This window comes from Leucopleurus acutus, assembly GCF_964270905.1.
Source record: "Leucopleurus acutus genome assembly, chromosome: 12".
Taxonomy (NCBI): domain Eukaryota; kingdom Metazoa; phylum Chordata; class Mammalia; order Artiodactyla; family Delphinidae; genus Leucopleurus; species Leucopleurus acutus.
The window spans coordinates 67,056,249-67,076,325 of NC_139154.1; the positions used below are offsets into that span (position 1 = coordinate 67,056,249).

Sequence of the window (20,077 nt, forward strand, 5' to 3'; positions counted from 1 at the left end):
TGAAATTCTGTACCCATTGAACAATAACTCCCCATTTGTATCTTCCCCCAGCCCCTGGCAGCTACCATTCTAGTTTCTGTCTCTATGAATTTGACTATTGGTATCTCAAAGCAGGAGGTCAAATAGTATTTGTCCTTTTGTGTCCCTTTTCACTTAGCATAATGTCTCGTGTTCATCCATGTTGTAGCATATATTAGAATTTTCTTCCTTTTTGTGCTTAAATAACATTCCATTGTGTATATATACTGTATTTTGTTAATTCATTCATCCATCCATGAACACTTGGATTGCTTATACCTTTTGACAGTTGTGTCTAATGCTACTATAAACTTGGGTATAAAAATGTCTCCTTGATTCCCTGCTTTCAAATATATAGCCAGATATGGTGCTGGGTCATATGACAATTCTGTTTATAATTTTTTAAGGAACTACTGTAGTGTTCCATAGCAGCTGCACCATTTTACATTCCCACCAGCAGTGCACAATTTCTCCACATTCTCACCAACACTTATTTTCTGTTTGTTTTTTTCCTTTGATAATAGCCATCCTAATGGGTATGAGGTGGTATCTTATTGTGGTTTGGATTTGCATTTCCCTAATGACTAGTGATACTGAACATCTTTTCGTGTGCTTATTGCCATTTGTATATTTTCTTTGGAGAAATGTCTAAGTCCTTTGCGCATTTTTAAATCAAGTTTTTCGTTTTGTTGTTGAGTGTAGGCGTTTTAAAATATATTCTGGATATTAACTCATCAGATATATGATTTGCAAATATTTTCTCCCATCTTGTGAGTTACCTTTTCACTTTGTTGATAGTGTCCTTTGATGCACAAAGGTTTTAATTTCGATGAAGTCCATTTTATCTTTTTTTTTTTTTGCCTATGCTTTTGGTATCATATCTAAGAAATTATTCCCAAATTCAGTGTCATGAAGATTCTCCTCTATGATTTTTTTCCTAAGAGTTTTGTAGTTTTAGCTCTTACGTTTAACTTTTTAATCCATTTTGAGTTAATTTTTGTATATGGTGTAAGGTAGGGGACCAACTTCATTCTTTTGCATGTGGATATCTAGTTTTCTTAGCATTTGTTGAAAAGATTGTCCTTTCCCTGTTGAATGGTCTTGTCACTTTTGTAGAAGATCATTTGATCATATATGTGAGAGTTTATTTCTGATCTCTCTGTTCTATTGGTCTTTTGTCTGTCTTTATGCAAATACACTGTTTTGACTACTGTAGTTTTGTAGCAAGCTTTGAAATCAGGATGAATGGGACCTCCAACTGTGTTTTCTTTTTCAAGATTGTTTTGGTTATTCAGGGTCCCTTGAGATTCCATATGAATTTCAAGATGCTTTACTATTCCATTCGCACCAAAAATGTCATTTGGATTTTGATAGGGATTGCAGTGAATCTTAGTTGTCTTTGGGTAGTATCAACATTTTAATAATATTAACTCTTCTAATCCATAAACATGGAATGTCTTCCCATTTATTTGTATCATTTTTAACTCCTTTTGGCAATGTTTTGTAGTTTTTAGTGAATAAGTCTTTTTCCTCCTTGGTTATGTTTACTCCTAAGTATTCTATTTGGTGGTTTTGTAAATGGAATTGCTTTCTTAACTTTGTTTTCAGGTTGTTAATTGTTAGTGTGTAGAAATGCAACTGATTTCTGTATGTTGGTTTGTATTTTGTACATTTTGCTGAATTCATTAGTTCTAACATTTTTGTGTGTGTATGGAATTTTGGGGGGTTTGTACGTAGAACATTACGTCATCTGCAAACAGAGCCAGTTTTACTACTTCCTTTTTAATTCGGATGCCTTTTATTTCTTTATCTTGCTTAATTGCCCTAGCTAGGACATCTAGTACTATGTTGAATAGAAGTGGCAAGAGTGGGCATCCATGCCTTGTTCCTGATTTTAGAGGAAAAGCTTTCAGTTTTCACCATTGAATATGCTGTTAGCTGAGAGTTTCTCATAGGTCAATTTTATTATGTTGAGGTAATTTCTTTCTATTCCTAGTTTGAGTGTTTGTTTTTATTTTTAAATCATGAAAGGGTGTTGAATTTTGTCAAATGCTTTTTTTGCATTAGTTTAGGTGATTGTCGTTTTTTCCCCTCTTCAATGTGTTAATGTGTTGTATTACATTGATTTTTCATATGTTGACCCACTTTTGCATTTCAGGAATAAATCTCATTTGGTCATGGTGTATGATCCTTTTAATGTGCTGTTGAATTCTGTTAATATTTTGTTGAGGTTTTTTTTTTTTTTTTTTGGCCATGTTGTGTGGCTTGTGGGATCTTAGTTCCCTGACCAGAGACTGAACCTGGGCCCTCACAGTGAGAGTGCAAAGTCATAGCCACTGGACTGCCAGATAATTCCCTTGTTGAAGATTTTTGAGGATTGGTGTTAATTCTTCTTTGAGTGTTTGGTAGAATTCTTTAGTGAAGCCATCTGGTCCTGGGCACTTCTTTGCTGAGAGGTTTTTGATGACTAATTGAATCTCATTACTGGTTATAAGTCTATTAATATTTTCTCTTTCTTCATGATTCAGTCTTGGTAGGTTTTGTGTTTTTAGGAATTAGTTCATTTCATCTGGGTTATCCAATTTGTTGACATACAGTTAGTCTTATAATTCTTTTTATTCCTGTAAAATCACTAGTAAAGTTTCTTTATTTCTTTTTTTTTTTTTTTTTTCCTAGTAAGTCTGTGTCTTTATTCCTGTTTCACCCCTAGGTTTTTCATGACATTTTTTTTTCTTAAATTCCATATATATGTGTTAGCATACGGTATTTGTCTCTCTCTTTCTGACTTACTTCACTCTGTATGACAGACTCTAGGTCTATCCACCTCATTACAAATAGCTCAATTTCGTCTCTTTTTATGGCTGAGTAATATTCCATTGTATATATGTGCCACATCTTCTTTATCCATTCATCCGATGGTGGACACTTAGGTTGTTTCCATCTCCGGGCTATTGTAAATAGAGCTGCAATGAACATTTTGGTACATGACTCTTTTTGAATTATGGTTTTCTCAGGGTATATGCCCAGTAGTGGGATTGCTGGGTCATATGGTAGTTCTATTTGTAGCTTTTTAAGGAACCTCCATACTGTTCTCCACAGTGGCCGTATCAATTTACATTCCCACCAACAGTGTAAGAGGGTTCCCTTTTCTCCACACCCTCTCCAGCATTTATTGTTTCTAGATTTTTTGATGATGGCCATTCTGACTGGTGTGCGATGATATCTCATTGTAGTTTTGATTTGCATTTCTCTAATGATTAGTGATGTTGAGCATTCTTTCATGTGTTTGTTGGCAGTCTGTATATCTTCTTTGGAGAAATGTCTATTTAGGTCTTCTGCCCATTTTTGGATTGGGTTGTTTGTTTTTTTGTTATTAAGCTGCATGAGCTGCTTATAAATTTTGGAGATTAATCCTTTGTCAGTTGCTTTGTTTGCAAATATTTTCTCCCATTCTGAGGGTTGTCTTTTGGTCTTCTTTATGGTTTCCTTTGCTGCGCAAAAGCTTTTAAGTTTCATTAGGTCCCATTTGTTTACTTTTGTTTTTATTTCCATTTCTCTAGGAGGTGGGTCAAAAAGGACCTTGCTGTGATTTATGTCTTAGAGTGTTCTGCCTATGTTTTCCTCTAAGAGTTTGATAGTTTCTGGCCTTACATTTAGGTCTTTAATCCATTTTGAGCTTATTTTTGTGTATGGTGTTAGGGAGTGATCTAATCTCATACTTTTACATGTAGCTGTCCAGATTTCCCAGCACCACTTATTGAAGAGGCTGTCCTTTCTCCACTGTACATTCCTGCCTCCTTTATCAAAGATAAGGTGACCATATGTGCATGGGTTTATCTCTGATTTTAGTTATTTGAGTCTTCTCTCTTTTTTTCTTCATCAATCTAGCCAAAGGTTTATAAATTTTATTGATCTTTTTTGGTTTTGTTTAGTTTCTCTATTGTTTTTCTATTCTTTACTTTATCTCTGCCCTAATTGCTATTATTTCCTTCCTTCTACTAGCTTTGGCTTTATTTGTTCTTCTAGTTCCTTAAGGTTGTTAATTTGAGATCTTTCTCCTTTTTTAATATGAGCATTTACAGCTATAAATTTCTGTCTTAGCACTTCGTTTGCAGAATCCCATATGTTTTGGTATGCTGTGTTTTCATTTGTCTCGAGATATTTTTTTATCTTTTGACAAAAGATTTTGGGTTTTTTTTTTGTTTCTTCTTTGACCCATTGACTTTTTTTTTTTTTTGAGACTGTTGTTTAACTTCTACATCTTGTGGATTTTCCAGTTTTCCTTCTGCTGTTAATTTCTGGTTTCATTCCATTGTGATCAGAAAAGATACTTTGTATGATTTCAGTCCTTTTAAATACTAAGATTTGTTTTGTGGCCTAATTTATGGCCTATCCTGGAGAACGTTCTGTGTGTACTTGAGAAAAATGTGTATCCTGCTATTTTGCATGTTTTGTATATGTTTGTTAGGTACAGTTAGTCTGTCATGCTCAAGTTCTTTATTTCCTTATTGATATTTTGTCTGGTGGTTCTATTCATTATTGAAAGTGGAGTATTAAAGTTTCCTACTATTACTGCAGAGCTGTTTCTCCCTTTTTGTTGCATATATTTAGGAGCTCTGATGTTTGGTGCATATATATTTGAATTGTTATATCTTCTTGGTGAATTAATTCTTTTATCATTATGTAATTTTTTTTTGTTTCTTGTAACAGTGTTTGAATTAAAGTCTATTTTGTCTGTTATTAGCATAGTTTCCCCAACTCTTGTGGTTACTATTTGCATGGAATATCTTTTTCGATCATTTTACTTTCAACCTTGTGTGTCCTTAGACCTAAGGTGAGTCTCTGGTAGACAGCATGTAACTGGATACTGTTTATCCATTTTGCCAGTCTGTTGCTTTTGGTTGGGGAGTTTAATCCATTTACATTTAAAGTAATTACTGATAGGGGAGAGGTTACTCTTGCTATTTTGTTTTCTGTGTGTCTTTTAGCTTTCTTGTCCCTTATCTTCTCCCTTATTTCCTCCCTTATTACATTCTTTTGTGTGTAGTTTTTTTGTAATGACACATTTTGATTGTTTTCTCATTTCCTTTTGTGTGTTCTCTATAGGTATTTTCTTTGTGGTTATCATGGAGATTACTTATAGCATCTTAAAGTTGTAATAATCTATTTTGAACTTATACAACTCACCTTTAATTTCATATAAAAACTCTGCTTCTTTTCAGCTCTACCCTCCCCCACTTTATATCACTGATATCCCAAATTATGTCTTTATATATTGTGTACTCGATATAGATTTATAATTATAGTTTTTTAATGCGCTTATCTCTTAAATCTCATAGAGGACTAAAAAGTACAGTTAACAAACCAAAATATGATAATACTGGTTTTTATATTTGTCATTGTATTTATCTTTGCCAGAGAACTTTATATTTTTTTGTGGCTTCAGATTACTGTCTAGCTTCCTTTCATGCCGATTTAAAGGACTCCCTTTAGTATTTATTGTAGGATAGACCTAGTAGTAATAAACTCCTTCAGCTTTTATCTGGAAATGCCTTATTTGCAGGACAATTTCCCAGATATAGAATTCCTAGTTTAGTCTTTTCTTTCAGCACTTCATTTTTTTTCTTTTTCTTTGGCCACACCACATGGCACGTGAGAGCCTAGTTCCCTGACCAGGGATCGAACCCATGCCCCCTGCATTGGAAGCGTGGAGTCTTAACCACTGGACCACCGGGGAAGTCCCTCAGCACTTTAAATATATGTCATACCACTGCCTTTTTGTTTTCAAAGTTTCTGGTGAGAAATCTGCTTGTTATCTTACCGAGGATCCCTTGTATGTGATGAGGTGCTTTTCTCTTGCTGCTTTAAATAGTGCTGTTATTTAATTTCAGTTTCCAATTGTTTATTGCTACTATACAGCCATACAATTTTTGTAAATTGCCTTACATCAGTCTGAATGTTTATGTAACCCCCAAATTAATATGTTGAAATCCTAACCCCCAAAAGGTGATGGTAATTAGGAGGTGGGGCCTTTGGGAGGCGATTAGGTCATGAGGATGGAGTCTTCAATTAATGGGATTAGTTACCTTATAAGAGACCCCACAGGGCTCCCTAGCCCCTCTGCCATATGAGGACACAGTGAGAAGCCATGGTCTGTGAACCAGAAAGTGGGCTCTACCAGATACCAAATCTGCTGGTGCCTTGATCTCAGGCTTCTCAGCCTCCAGAATTGTGAAAAATAAATTTCCATTGTTAATAAGCTACCTAGTTTATGGTATTTTGTTATAGCAGCCCAAATGATCTAAAACAGTTTCCTTATCCTTTTAATGTTTTGGGGATCTATGGTGACACCCTGTCCTTAATTAGTAATATCATTTCTTTTCTCTTTTTGTTAGTCTGGCTACATTTTTTCATTTTTATTCATCTTTTCAAGGAATGAACTTTTGGTCTAATTGACTTTTTCTGTTCTCAGTTTCATGTATTTTTCTTTTTATCTTTATTTCCTTATTTGCTATGAGCTTAATTTGATCTTCTCTTTTTTAGTTTCTTAAGGTGGAATTTTAGGCCACTGATTGCTTCTTCTCTTATATAGTCATGCAATGCTATAAATTCCCTCTAGGCACTGCTTTAGCTACATCTCAGGTTTCGAAATGTAATGTTTTTGTTTGCATTCAATTAAAATTATGTTTTAATTTCCCTTGTGACTTCTTCTTTGACCCATGCGTATTTAAAAATGTGTTGTTTAATTTGTAAATATTTGAGGATTTTCCAGATTTTTCTGTTACTGATTTCTGGTTTAATTCCTTTGTGCTAAGAGAACATACTTTGTATGTGTTAAAGTTGCCAAGATTTGTTTTATGATCCAGAATGTGGTCCATCTTGGTGAACATTCTGTGTGCTCTTGAAAAGAATGTGCATTTGGCTCTTTGGGGGTGGAGTATTCTATAAATGCCAGTTAGGTTATGCTGGTTGATTGTGTTGTTCAGTGCTTCTACATTCTTACTGAATTTCAGTCTGCTTTTTTTATTGATTAGTAAGAAGAAGAATGCTGAATTCTCCAACTATGTTTGTGAATTTGTTAATCTTTTCGGTTCTGTCAGTTTTGATTTATATTTGTCCTTTTGTATTTGGCTTATTCTAGTTAGTACAATCCTTTATATTTTTTATTTATCCATTGAGCATGATGTCACTTGTCCTTTCTACTTCATTGAATTATTGTTTAAAGTAAAATAGTTAAAACCTAAGAGGTATATAAATTTAAGATAGTATGTATAAAAACTGGTAAATATTATCTGAAAACAGTCAACTGATTTGCTGTCTATGTATGACCGTAAGTGGGTTTACTTTATTTACAACTTAAAAGTTATTCCCATCTTATATAGAAATGCTAGGGGTGTTCTAAAATTCAAAATTAGGGAATATCATCTGACAGGGAAGAAATGTGTTTTCAGAGGCCACTTGTGAACTGTTTAAGTAATTTTATATTTTGTGTGATCCAATGTTTTATATACCTTGTTTGACAGGAAAAAACTTTATTGCATTTATTTCTCTTTTTAGGATTCTAATTCTCAGATGGATTTAAGCCTTCAGGTAACGGATGATGATATTAACGAGATAATTCAAATAGATGGAACTGGAGATACAGCTTCCAGTGATGAAATAGGAAGTATGAGAGATGTAGATGAGAACAAATTTCTAGGGATTACTGATGCGGGAGACCTGAAGGTACTTGAAGAAGCCAGCAGTATATCAAATGAAGATTCAATGGCCAACAGTAGTGATAATGAAGACCCTCAAGTAGACCTTGTGGAAGAGGTAAGGATTATTTTTGAGCTGAAACTTTTAAAAATTTATAGCATTTGTACTTTAATATACTTTGGAACCAAGAGGAATAACAATTAAGGTTAATCCTGTCTTTTGTCTTTAAAATGAGACTTATTTGTATCTAGTATTTAAACTTTTAATCTTAAACTGTAATTTAACTCAGTATTAAGTATTTAGGAATCAGCTACTATATTTGTTGGTCTTAACTAGAGGTAGTGAGAGGTTTAAGGGATGGGAGTGGAGGTAAAGAGGGCAGCTAGGGTAGAAGCATATCATATCTGCTCTAATCCTAATAAATGCTGTGAAATCTTTGTGGAATGTGATAATTAAGAAGCATGTAAGTGGTATGTATTAACTATCGTTTATGGTGCCGTACATATGTGCCAGGTACCATACTAAATCTTACTGCCTTTTGTTATTTAACATTACCACTGCCTTATGGGTTTTATGAGCCTTATTACTGTCCTCATTTTGCAGATGAGAAAACTGAGATACAAGGAGTTTTAGTAGCTTGCCAAAGGTCAGTCTTGTGGTTATTGAGTGACTAAGTTGGGATTCAAACTCAGGCTGTTTTACTTTTAAATACAGTACTATTCTGTGTCCTTGGAGGGAGAGAGTATGTCCCTCTGTCTTTAAAAAATTCAAAGCATCATGAAATTCATTAATATGAGTATCTTTCATCTTTAGGACCCTTTAAATTCTGGGGATGATGTTAGTGAGCAGGATGTGCCGGACCTGTTTGACACAGATAATGTAATTGTCTGTCAGTATGAAAAGGTACTGTATTCACCTTTTAGACTTTAGGTTTATTAATTGCATTTATAGTAGAAAATGAACAAAATAATGGGAAATGTGATGATCAGTTACTGTTCAGTTAAATTAATCTCAAAATAGCTAAGTAATTCTATAAATTTGGGAGGGTATTTTGGGTCTAACACTGTGCTGTGTGGTCTCGGTGATACCAAAAAAGTGATAGGCCTTGTCTTATGGAGGTGATAGTCTTATTGAAGAAAGGTGTTTCTGTATGGAATAATAGAATGGCATACAATAAGATAGTAGGTAAATCAAAAGCTAAAATATGTGACAGGTAAATCAAATACTAAAATACATGGCATATAAATCAAATGCTAAGATGAGTGGCACAGACAGTGAGTCCTAAAAGGGGCTAGGAAATGCAAGAAATCGTTTGTAGTTGGAGTTCTCCACAAATCCTTCATGGGTGATGTGGGGCTTTGAAATAGATCTTGAATGATTTGTAGGATATAGATAAGTGTGGAGAGTAGGCATTCAGAGTAGAGTAGCCTGATAAAAGGCAGAGAAATGAATGCATGTAGAATTTATAAGGGACAGTGAAGAGACAGCTCTGCCTTGAATGAGGTGTTTTCCTTTTGAATGTGTTAGGAAATGAGGCTGGGTGGTGGACAGAGGTGGGAGCAGATTGGAAAATCCAGAATCCTGGTAGGGGAAGTTCAAACTTGATTTGATGGACATTAACCTTATGAGGATGATATTGAGAAAATTGTAATTGGGTTTAAAAACTGGCATTGTTTGCTAATTTGGAAGAGGCAAATAGTAAGAAGAACAGGGATAGTACATAAAGTAACAGAGCCCAGACTAAGGATGGCAGCATAGAACATGGAAGAGTTAGAGATTATGGTGGAAGAAATCATTGGACTTCCAATACTATGTTGAAGAGAAGTGGTGAGAGTGGGCATTCTTGTCTTGTTCCAGATTTTAGTGGGAAGGCTTTTAGCTTTTTACCTTTGAGTATTATATTGGCTGTGGGTTTGTCATAAATTGCTTTTAGTATGTTGAGATATGTTCCCTCTGTACCACTTTCCTAAGGGTTTTTTAGCATGAATGGGTGTTGAATTTTACCAGATGCTTTTTCTGCATCTATTGAGGTGATCGTGTGGTTTTTGTCCTTTTTTTTTGTTGATGGGGTGTATCACATTGATTGATTTGCAAATGTTGAACCATCCTTGTGACCCTGGCATGAATCCAGCTTGGTCATGGTATATGACCTTTTTTATGTGTTGTTGGATTCAGTTTGCTAATATTTTGTCAAGAATTTTTACATCTATATTCATCAAAGATATTGGCCGGTAATTTTCTTTTTTGGTAGTTGTCTTTGTCTGGTTTTGGTATCAGGGTGATGGTGGTTTCATGAAATATTTTTGGGAGAGTTCTTTCCTCTTTAATCTTTTGGAAGAGTTTGAGAAGGATTGGTATAAGTTCTTCTTTGTATGTTTGGTAGAATATACACTGAGGAAAAGACAGTCTTTTCAGCAGGTGGCGTTGGGAAAGTTGGACAGCCACATGTAAGTCAATGAAGTTAGAACACACCCTCACACCATACACAAAAATAAACTCAAAATGGCTCAAAGGCCTAAATATAAGACAAGACACCATAAAACTCCTAGAAGAAAACATAGGCAAAACATTCTCTGACATAAATTGTACCAATGTTTTCTTAGGTCAGTCTCCCAAGGCAATAGAAATAAAAGCAAAAATAAACAGGTGGGACCTAATCAAACTTACAAGCTTTTGCACAGCAAAGGAAACCATACATAAAATGAAAAGATAAAGAAAAAGGTCCTACTGTATAGCACAGGGAACTATATTCAATATCCTATGATAAACCATAATGGAAAAGAATTAAAAAAAAAAGAATGTCTATATGTGTATAACTGAGTCACTTTGCTGTACAGCAGAGATTGGCACAACATTGTAAGTCAACTATACTTAAATTAAAAAAAATAAAATTAAGTAAAAAAAAATAAACGAAAAGACAACCTACAGACTGGGAGAAGATATTTGCAAATGATGTGACTGACGAGGGCTTAGTTTCCAAAATATACGAACAGTTCATACAACTCAACAACAAAAAAACAAACAAGCCAATCCAAAAGTGGGCAGAAGACCTAAATAGACACTTCTCCAAAGAAGATATGCAGATGGCCAATAGACATGTGAAAAGATGCTCAACATTGCTAATTGTTAGAGAAATGCAAATTAAAACTACAGTGAGGTACCACCTCACACCGATTAGAATAGCCATCATTAAAAAGTCTACAAATAATAAATGCTGGAGAAGGTGTGGAGAAAAGGGAACCCTCCTACACTGTTGGTGGGAATGTAAACTGGTGCAGCCACTATGGAAAACAGTATGGAAGTTCCTCAAAAAACTACAAATAAAGTTGCCATATGATCCAGTAATCCCATTCCTGGGCATATACCCAAACAAAACTAATTCAAAAAGATACATGCACTCCTCCACATGTTCATAGCAGCACTATTTACCATTGCTAAGACATGGAAACAACCTAAATGTCCATCGACAGATGAATGGAGATGTGGTATATATATATACAGTGGAATATTACTGAGCCATAAAAAAGAATGAAATAATGCCATTTGCAGCAACATGGATGGACCTAGAGATTATCATACTAAGTGAAGTAAGTCAGAAAGAGAAAGAAATACCATATGATATCACTTATATATGGAATCTAAAATATGACACAAAACACTATATCTATGAAACGAAAATAGACTCATAGTTACAGAGAGAAGACTTGTGGTTGACAAGGGGGAGGGGGAGTAGGGGAGGGAAGGATTGGGAGTTTGCAGTTATATATATAATATAATATATATATTATAATAATATAATATTATACAACAGGATCCTATTGTATAGCACAGGGAACCATATTCAATATCCTGTGACAAACCATAATGGAAAAGAATATGAAAAAGAATATGTGTGTGTGTGTGTGTGTGTGTGTGTGTGTGTGTGTGTGTGTATAACTGAGTCACTTTGCTGTACAGAAGAAATGAACACAACATTGTAAATCAACTGTACTTCAATAAAATTAAAAAAGTATCCTTGGTACTTGGTGATTAGTTGGTCATGAGAGAATGATTGACAAGGGAGAGTTAAAGGTGTCTATCAGGTTTCAAGCCTAAAAATTAGGTTAGTAGCAATTGAACTTTAGCAACTAAAATATAATACAGCTTAAATTTGTTTTTAAACACTATAACTGTGATTATGTAGTCAGTTTTGCATTCTTAACTTATTCATATTTACATTTTTTAGCAGCTTTGAGATATAATTCACATACTATACACTTCACCTATTTAAAGTGTACAATTCAGTGGTTTTAGTATATTTATGGATATGTGTAACCATTAACACAGTCAATTTTAGAAAATTTTTATCACCTCAGAAAGAAAGCCTATACCCTTTAGTTCTTACTCCCATATTGCCCCCTTTCTCCCATCCCCAGTAGTAAGGAACTACTAATGTACTTTCCATCATTGTAGATTTCCCTATTCTGGAGTTTCATATGAAAGGAATCATATAATATGTGGTCTTTTATGACTGGTTTCATTTATTTCACACCGTATTTCAAGATTCATCCATATTATAGCTTGTAACAGTTCTTCATTCCTTTTTATTGATGAATACTAGTCCATTGAATGGATATACCACATTTTGTTTATCCATTCATCTGTTGAGTGATATTTGAGTTGTTTCCACCTTTTGGCTATTATGAAGAATTCTGCTATAAATATTCATGTACCAGTTTTTTGTGAATATATATTTTCATTTCTCTTGGTAAATACCTAGGAGTGGAATTCCTGGGTCATATGGTAATAATTTGAGGCACTACCAGACTGTTTTCCAAGGTGGCTGTACCATTTTTCATTCCCATCAGCAGTGTGTGATGGTTTAGATTGCTTTACATTCTCACTAACACTTGTTATCTGACTTTTTGATTCTAGCCATCCTAGTGGGTGTGAAGTGGTATCTCGTGGTTTTGATTCGCATTTCCCTGATGACTAATGCATATTTACATCTTTGACTTGTTTTCAGTAACAATTTCAATATACTCAGGGGAGATGGAGGATGGTACTTTGAATTGCTGTAAAAAATGAATCCTTTTCTCTAAAAATAAGATAATTTTCTCTCCTATAACATTTTTTAGAGCTAGAAAATGGCAATTTAGATGCTGGTAAACATAAGCATAAGAAGGAATAGGTAATAGAAAAGGGACTGGTCTTGGTTTGAAAGTTCTTTTAGATTCTTATAAACAGTGTATTGTGTTCTATAAACAGTGTATTGTACTGTATAGACACTAGATTATATATGCATTTCTTAGAGTCACAAATAATTTTCTAGACTATTATGGATATAGTATTCTTTGTGGTACTGCATTGTGGGCAATAGCTTGTAATTAATTCACATTGAATTAATAGAATTTAGTATTTTAGTGATGTTAAGGAGGAGTAGGTTGCAGTTTTGGATGTGATGTCCAGGGGAGGCCTTACTGAGAACGTGATTGGGTAAAGATCAAAAGGAGGTAAGAGAGGGGACTTCCTTGGTGGCGCAGTGGTTAAGACTCCGTGCTCCCAGTGCAGGGGACCTGGGTTTGATCCCTGGTCAGAGAACTAGATCCCACATGCATGCCGCAACTAAGAGTTCACATGCCACAACTAAGGAGCTGGCAAGGTGCAACTAATGAGCCCGCCTGCCACAACTAAGATGTGGTGCAACCAAATAAATTTAAAAACTTTTTTTGAAAAAAGGAGGTAAGAGAATGAACCATGAGGATATTTGGATGTAATCATTTCAGACAGAGGGAACAGTAAATAATACATAAGTCCTGAGGTAGACGAATACCTGTGTGTTCAGGGAACAATGAGGAGAGCAGAGCAGTAAGTGAGGGGAAGAGCAGGATCTTATAGTCCATTTTAAGGACTTTATTTTTTGGATGAGAAGTCATTGGAGAGTTTTGAGCATAGAAATGATATCTGGTTTATGTTTTTAGTAGGGCCATAGTAAAAGTAGACTGGCTACCATGTTTAGAGTAGACTAAGAGGAAGACAAGGGTGAAAATAGGGAAACTAGTCATGAGACATATTAATCCAGGTGAGAGAGGATGGTGGCTTAGGCAAGAGTAATAGTAGTGGAGGTGGTAGAAGTGGTTGGAATATGCTTTGTAGGTAGAACTAACATTTACTGATGGATCTGGATATGAGGGGTGAGTAGGAGGTGTAAGGATTGTGTCCAAGATTTCTGGCCTGAATGAGAAGAATGAGTGGCCATTCCTCACTGAGATGCGGAAGACTGTGAGGTTTGGGGGAGAGTATAATAGTGTCCTTGTTTTAAACTTGCTTGAGATGTTTATTGGACATTTATGAAGAGGTGCTGAAGCAGTTGAATGAGAATCTGGAGTTTAAGGGAGAGGTGTGAGCTAGAGATATAATTTTGGAGAGTCATCAGCATATAGATGATGTTTAAAGCCATGAGATTAGATAAGATCACCAAGAGAGTGAATATCAACAGAAAGAAGAGTCCTGGTACACTCTAAAATTGAGAGGTAAGAGAGAGAAGGAGGAATCAAAGGAGTGGCCAAAGAGTCATGTGGAAAGCCAGGAATGTTCTAGAAGCCAAGTAAGGAAAATATTTCAAAGAGGATATATTGAATGGTGCCAGTAGATCAAGTATTTTTAAAATTTTTTCCTTATTATGTTATCTCTTTTGTTGCTGTGGTAAACGGGCTCTTTATATCTTCTAACTGTTGCTTATATATCAGTATTTGAAGGCAATGAATTTCAGTTTATTAATTTTGTATCAATACTGAATTCTTATTTAGTCATTTTAAATTGATTATCTTAGGTTTTTCAGACATCCAGTCATTGCATCTGCAAATTTATTTCATCTCTTCCAATATTTATCTCTGTAGTTCTTTCTTCTCGTCTAATTGTATTGGCTAGTACCTCTAGAGTGAAAAGTTGGTTAAGAGTGGGTATTCTTGTCTGTGTCCTGACTTGAGCGGGAGTACTTTTAGGGTTTCCGCACTAAGCAGTAAGTCACGGCTTTTGGGTTGAGGTAGGGGTATGTGTGTGTGTGTATGTTTGTAGGGCATAGTCTTTCTTATTTTAGTTAAAAAAAAAAATCTATAATGCATGAGTTTTATCAAAAGCTTTTTCAACATCATTGAAGATGATTATATTATTTGTCTCCTTAGGTCTAGTAATATAGTGTTTGTACTAGTAAATTCCTAATTTTGAACCATTGTTGCATTTCTAGAATAAGGTAGTCACTAGATAAAGCTACTGGGATGAGTTGTTGCCGCTGCTTCTACCGTTGTTCTTTTCCTAATTCTGGCCAGATTTTATCATCTTTGTTAAGGATTCTGTTGTCACTGTTGTGTTCCCCGAGACTTAAGATAAGTGCAAGTGGAAATTTGGAAGTCAAACTCAGAAAAGAAATTTTCTGTCGCCAGGCCATTTCCCCCACACACAAATAGAGGGTTTATCCTTTGTATTTTCTTATGCTTCACAAAATGCATCCAAATACTAGTCACAGGTTTTTCTTCCTTGATTTGACTATTTGCAATCAACACCTAGGTTTAATTTTTACCCTTGATTTCAGATCATATATTTCTAAATTTTTAAAATAGTCACTTGCGGTCTGCCCAGAAGTAACAATGATTGTATGATTTCTTACCTCTTAAGGTAGTAGGATTTTCTGGTTTTAATTTTGTATCAGGCTGATTTACTGAATCCAAAGAATAGCTAATAGAATCTGATAGATTATAAGTTGTATTTTCAGACCTTGCTCAGTGCATTATTGTGACTTTCTTCTTAGAAATGAAACACCACTATTTTTTCATTCCGGATAATATTAACTACATCCTCTCTTGTTTATTCCTTTGCAGACATAGTGAACTTTTTGCTTTTCTTGAGCAATCCAGGCATGCCCCTCCTCAGGACTTCTGTTCCCTTTGTCTGGAATGCTCTCTAGTCAATATCTTCTTTTTAAGTCTTTGCTCAAATGTTACTTCACAAGCCAGGCCCACCCTGACTCTTCTATTTAAAATTCTAACCCCACCTCTGTGTTTGTGATATTCCTTTTCCAGATCTATTTTTCATAACACTTAACCACCTTTTAATATTCTGTATAGTTTACGTGTTTATTAAGTTTGTTTCTCCCATCCTTACTAAAATGTAACCTCTTCAAAGACAGGAATTTTTTTCCTGTTCTAAAAAATTATATCTATATTTTCCTTTTTAAAAAGCTAATATAGATCTCCAGTGCCTAAAACAATACCTGACACATAGGAACTGAATGAATGAATAAACTATCTTGAGGAGGGTCTTATTTATAAAGAACTCCCATTAGGGTCAGAATAATCTCATGGGATATGCAAAGAAATGTAAATGATCCTTTGACTTCTAAATTTAATTAATTTAGGCTGTTTTTCTCCCTCTAGATTCATCGAAGCAAGAACAAATGGAAATTCTATTTGAAAGATGGTATTATGTGTTTTGGAGGGAGAGACTATGTATTTGCAAAAGCCGTTGGTGATGCAGAGTGGTAAAACTGATGAGCTCAGTACATCATTAAGATCAGTGGGACTATATCACATGTTGTTCACTGCATGGAATTTAATAAAATTATAATTCAGATGCAAATACAAATATACAGTTTTACATTTCTTTCATTTTACATTTCAAACTGTTTTAACAGGTTTTTATTTTTTAACCCCCATTGTCTATACCATTACAAAGCATAGATGTATTGGGTGTGATGTAGCGTGAAAAAATGTCATATTTCTTTAATTTTGAAGTAAAATTTAAATCAGACTCCAGTTCCCCTTCATGGTGAAGTCAGTATCAATTATTAGATTGGGGCTGGTGTTCTTCCCACCTCTCACCAAACCATGTTACAGAAGACCCTGGAGAGTAACATAATATTGTAAAGCAGCTATACTCCAATTTAAAAAAATCATATTTGAAAAAAAAAAAAAGGATCCTGGAGAGTCTTATAAGTAGCAGGATATTTAAGAAGGCTTCTCTGGATCTTCAGTCTACGCTTATCACCAGCAGTATGCTGATTGTGCAAGCCCAGATGGTTCCTTGGAGGCAGATGCCTCAGTTGAGCTCATACTAAACATGAAAATAGTTGCTGAGGCCAGGATCCCTAGAGCCAAGGATGAGCCTTTCTGGGTTTATCATGTGACCAGGCCATTCTTCTTTGTACCTGCTATTTCCCTGGGGAACTGTAGGGAGTGGGTTGGGTTCCCATTCTAATTCTTGTTGCTTCATACTTCTGTCCTCTTCCCTCTTTCCCTATTTTTTTTTTTCTATTTTTCTTACCGTTGAAGACTGCTTTGCAGAGTCTTTACCCCTCAAAGATACTGTCTCTCTTCTTTTTTCCTAACAGGGAATTCCCTCATTGAGATTAGGTTTTCTAAAACAAAAGTCAAGAAGAGATGTTCTGTTTAGGAACCTTCTGCTTAGGTGAGACAATCTCATTTGAAAAGAGAAGACCTGGATAACTCTTAAAACCAGGGAGAGAAAACAAAATGTAAAATGCAAATAGCACCGTTTTCCTACACCAATGAAAATAAAGCATATTAGTAACCTATTCAGTAATATTCTTTTCCTTAGTAGACTCAAATTCCTCAAAGGAACGTTTTCTCCATCATTCTGCTTCTTTTAGTGGGTGGAGTACACATGGTATCCAAGTCTAGGATCCCTGTTTTGGCCCTGAATGGTGTTCGCCAGGGTAGTAATTCTCTCACAAAAAGCAGTTCTGGGATTGAGTGGGTTATGGTCTGTGAAAGCTCCTTGAGGGTTAGGTACCTGGATCTGGCTGGTCACAGGGTGAATTCCCCACTTCTTTTTCAGAGGCAACCCCACTTGGAGGGTTTAATTTATTCCAACACTTGTTCTGTTCTACCCAAGGGACTCAGCTACTGTTAGGTCTTCTCAAAATCTGGATAAATCTTATCTGGGTCATGAACAACATGAGTGGGACGCTGTCTTTGGCCTAAAGTTGGCAGCTGCATGAGGATTCAGTTAGTACTAGTGAGTGAGCTGGTCCCCTCTCCAGATTCTCCAGCTATGCCTTCTTCATCCTCAGAGTGACTGTCCACCACCACCACTGCTATTCCAAATCCTTTTCCGTCTCTTGAGAACTCCCAGGAGCTATGGGTTCCCTCATGGATGTTGCCTACCATGAAATGTTCATCTTTTCTACATGGGAGGCAAATGAGAGCACTTATTCTTTGTGTCATTGCTGAAATGTACCCCCTCCAGTGTTGAGGAGGGGGTACACTTTCTATTCTTCTTCCTGCTTTTTTTTTCCCAGGCTCAGCCGGTCACCCTGTATTAACTGCTGAATTTGTCGACAAGGTGCATTCACTTGGAAATTGGGGTTTAATGTTGGTTTAAGTGTTTGGGAGAGGCAATGATAGTTGTTTCTAAAATTCTTTTCCTCCTCTCCACTGTGAATTTTAAATTCTCACTTTGCTTTAGTGATTTAAAAAAAAATTGTATCACAAATACTACTATATTGCCGTCTTTATTTATGTGGCACATTTTATCAGAGAAAAAAAGTCACTGTCCCATTTGTGTGTCCCTCCTATATTTGATTCTATTCTGTTACATTACAGAAAACTTTTTGATGGTATTGGCCCACTAAGTTGATTTCACTACCTACTGATGGGTCATGACTCACAGTTAAAAATATTTTTAGCCCATGTGCCAAAGATAAAGTGAGACAAATCTTAATCCATTTTGAAAGAGTAAATTGTACTTTAAGTCCTGCAAGTTGGTGGAGTTTACCTGAGACTTGGCTTTAATGTGATACTACTTTTACTTTCAGGAACCTCTTTATCATGTCCAAGCTTAACACTTCTTGTTGCATATTTTAACAAAATATCATAAAGTAAGTTATATGTTCTTATAAATACAATAACTTGGCAAATGTCATCCTACATCATATTATAGGTGGTGAATGTCTCTGTGAAAGAAGTTAGTTTGTTGTGTTAAATGAAATTTATGTAAGTATCATGTATAGTAATTTCCTAACGCAAACTTTTTCTCATGCATGCATCCTACAGTGCTTTTTTAACATACTTTCCACCTCTCCCTGTAGGCTAAGAAGGTCTTGAGTTTGCACAGTCTCTTAGGGACTGACCAACTGACCTTGCCTGGATTACCTTCTTTACCTATTTTATTCAGTGTGCTATAATATGTGTAAAAGATTATCTGTTACAGCTCAGACTTCATAGGGCAATGAGACTCCAGTTCTGGCTGAGGCACTCAGTTGAAGTCATTTAAGTTGTGTAGCCAAACTAATAACTTAGAATGAATAGCAAAGGTTAATTGGGTGGTGAGCAGGGGAATTTAGTGGGGGAATTTCTTTTGACTCTTGTTAGAAGGTTAATGCTGTGCTGTTTTTCATGTAAATATACTCTGAGCTAGGTGGAAATTTTACTATTTGTAACTAGAAAGCTAAATTACAAATAGGTAGCTCATGGTAATAACTCTTAGGAAGTGACTTGATATTAATAAAAATATTGCACATTTTGAAGAAAAGATTCTTTCCAATTGTGAACACATTTATTGAAATCTTAGTGACATAAAGATTCTTAATTTACACGTGGGCTTATTAATACATTTTTGAGGAAACTAAAACCAGGCCCTTTATAGCAAATGTTATAACATTTGGACAAAATGCCTTTTAAAAATATTTTGTAAGTTTAGATGAGCTACTCCAAATTAACTCTTTTTAGTCATTTTGCAACCTACAAGTGATAACGTCAAACGTGGTAAAAAAAAAATACATGGTAGAAATATAAATTTCTTGAGCATTTGATGTTTTTATGATTTATGTATGAGAGATTATACAGATTAGGAACATACACACTTTCTGTGAGACCATCTCACAAGGAAAATGCTTCTTAACAAGGATTGTTTTATATTTCAGTTATAAAAGTGAATCAGCTAAAAATATTAATCACCTTATGTGCAAGACTAGGATAGATATAGTGGGAGAAATGAAGAAGTAGGAGATGAGTATATCACTAAAGGAATTTATAAGGTAGGTGAAATAAGAGACACACATGTAAAGATAATACCAGCAGTGTAGAACAAAAAATACGTGATACAGATGACAGGTACTAAAGAAGTCTAAAGAGATAAACCATTGTGGGTTACATATTTATTATTTATGCCCTGCTTTATTTGAAGTAAAGGCAGTGTCTTGACTATAGTGGATTAGGGAGGGAGTAGATTAAGAAGAATTTGATAAGATAAACCTGTAGCTGGGATCTTAAAGAATGCAGGAGGAGGACAGGTAAGGAAGAAGGTGCACCAGATGGTAAGAGTGGCACAGGCACCAGCATGGAGATGCATAGCTAGGGAAAGGTAA

At 35.2% G+C, this 20,077-nt stretch overlaps 1 protein-coding gene across 1 annotated transcript in view; it reads left to right on the forward strand.

Moving 5' to 3' along the window:
* The window catches only part of GTF2A1L (general transcription factor IIA subunit 1 like), a gene marked incomplete at both ends in the record, with an annotated part of 60,393 nt that extends 44,158 nt beyond the window's left edge, over positions 1 to 16,235 (forward strand). Inside the window, 3 exons of the mRNA XM_082851680.1 lie at positions 7,576 to 7,833; positions 8,530 to 8,619; positions 16,128 to 16,235. Coding sequence (XP_082707806.1) covers positions 7,576 to 7,833; positions 8,530 to 8,619; positions 16,128 to 16,235 — 456 coding nt within the window. The remainder of the gene's footprint in view (positions 1 to 7,575; positions 7,834 to 8,529; positions 8,620 to 16,127) is intronic.
* Positions 16,236 to 20,077: the final 3,842 nt, after the last annotated feature.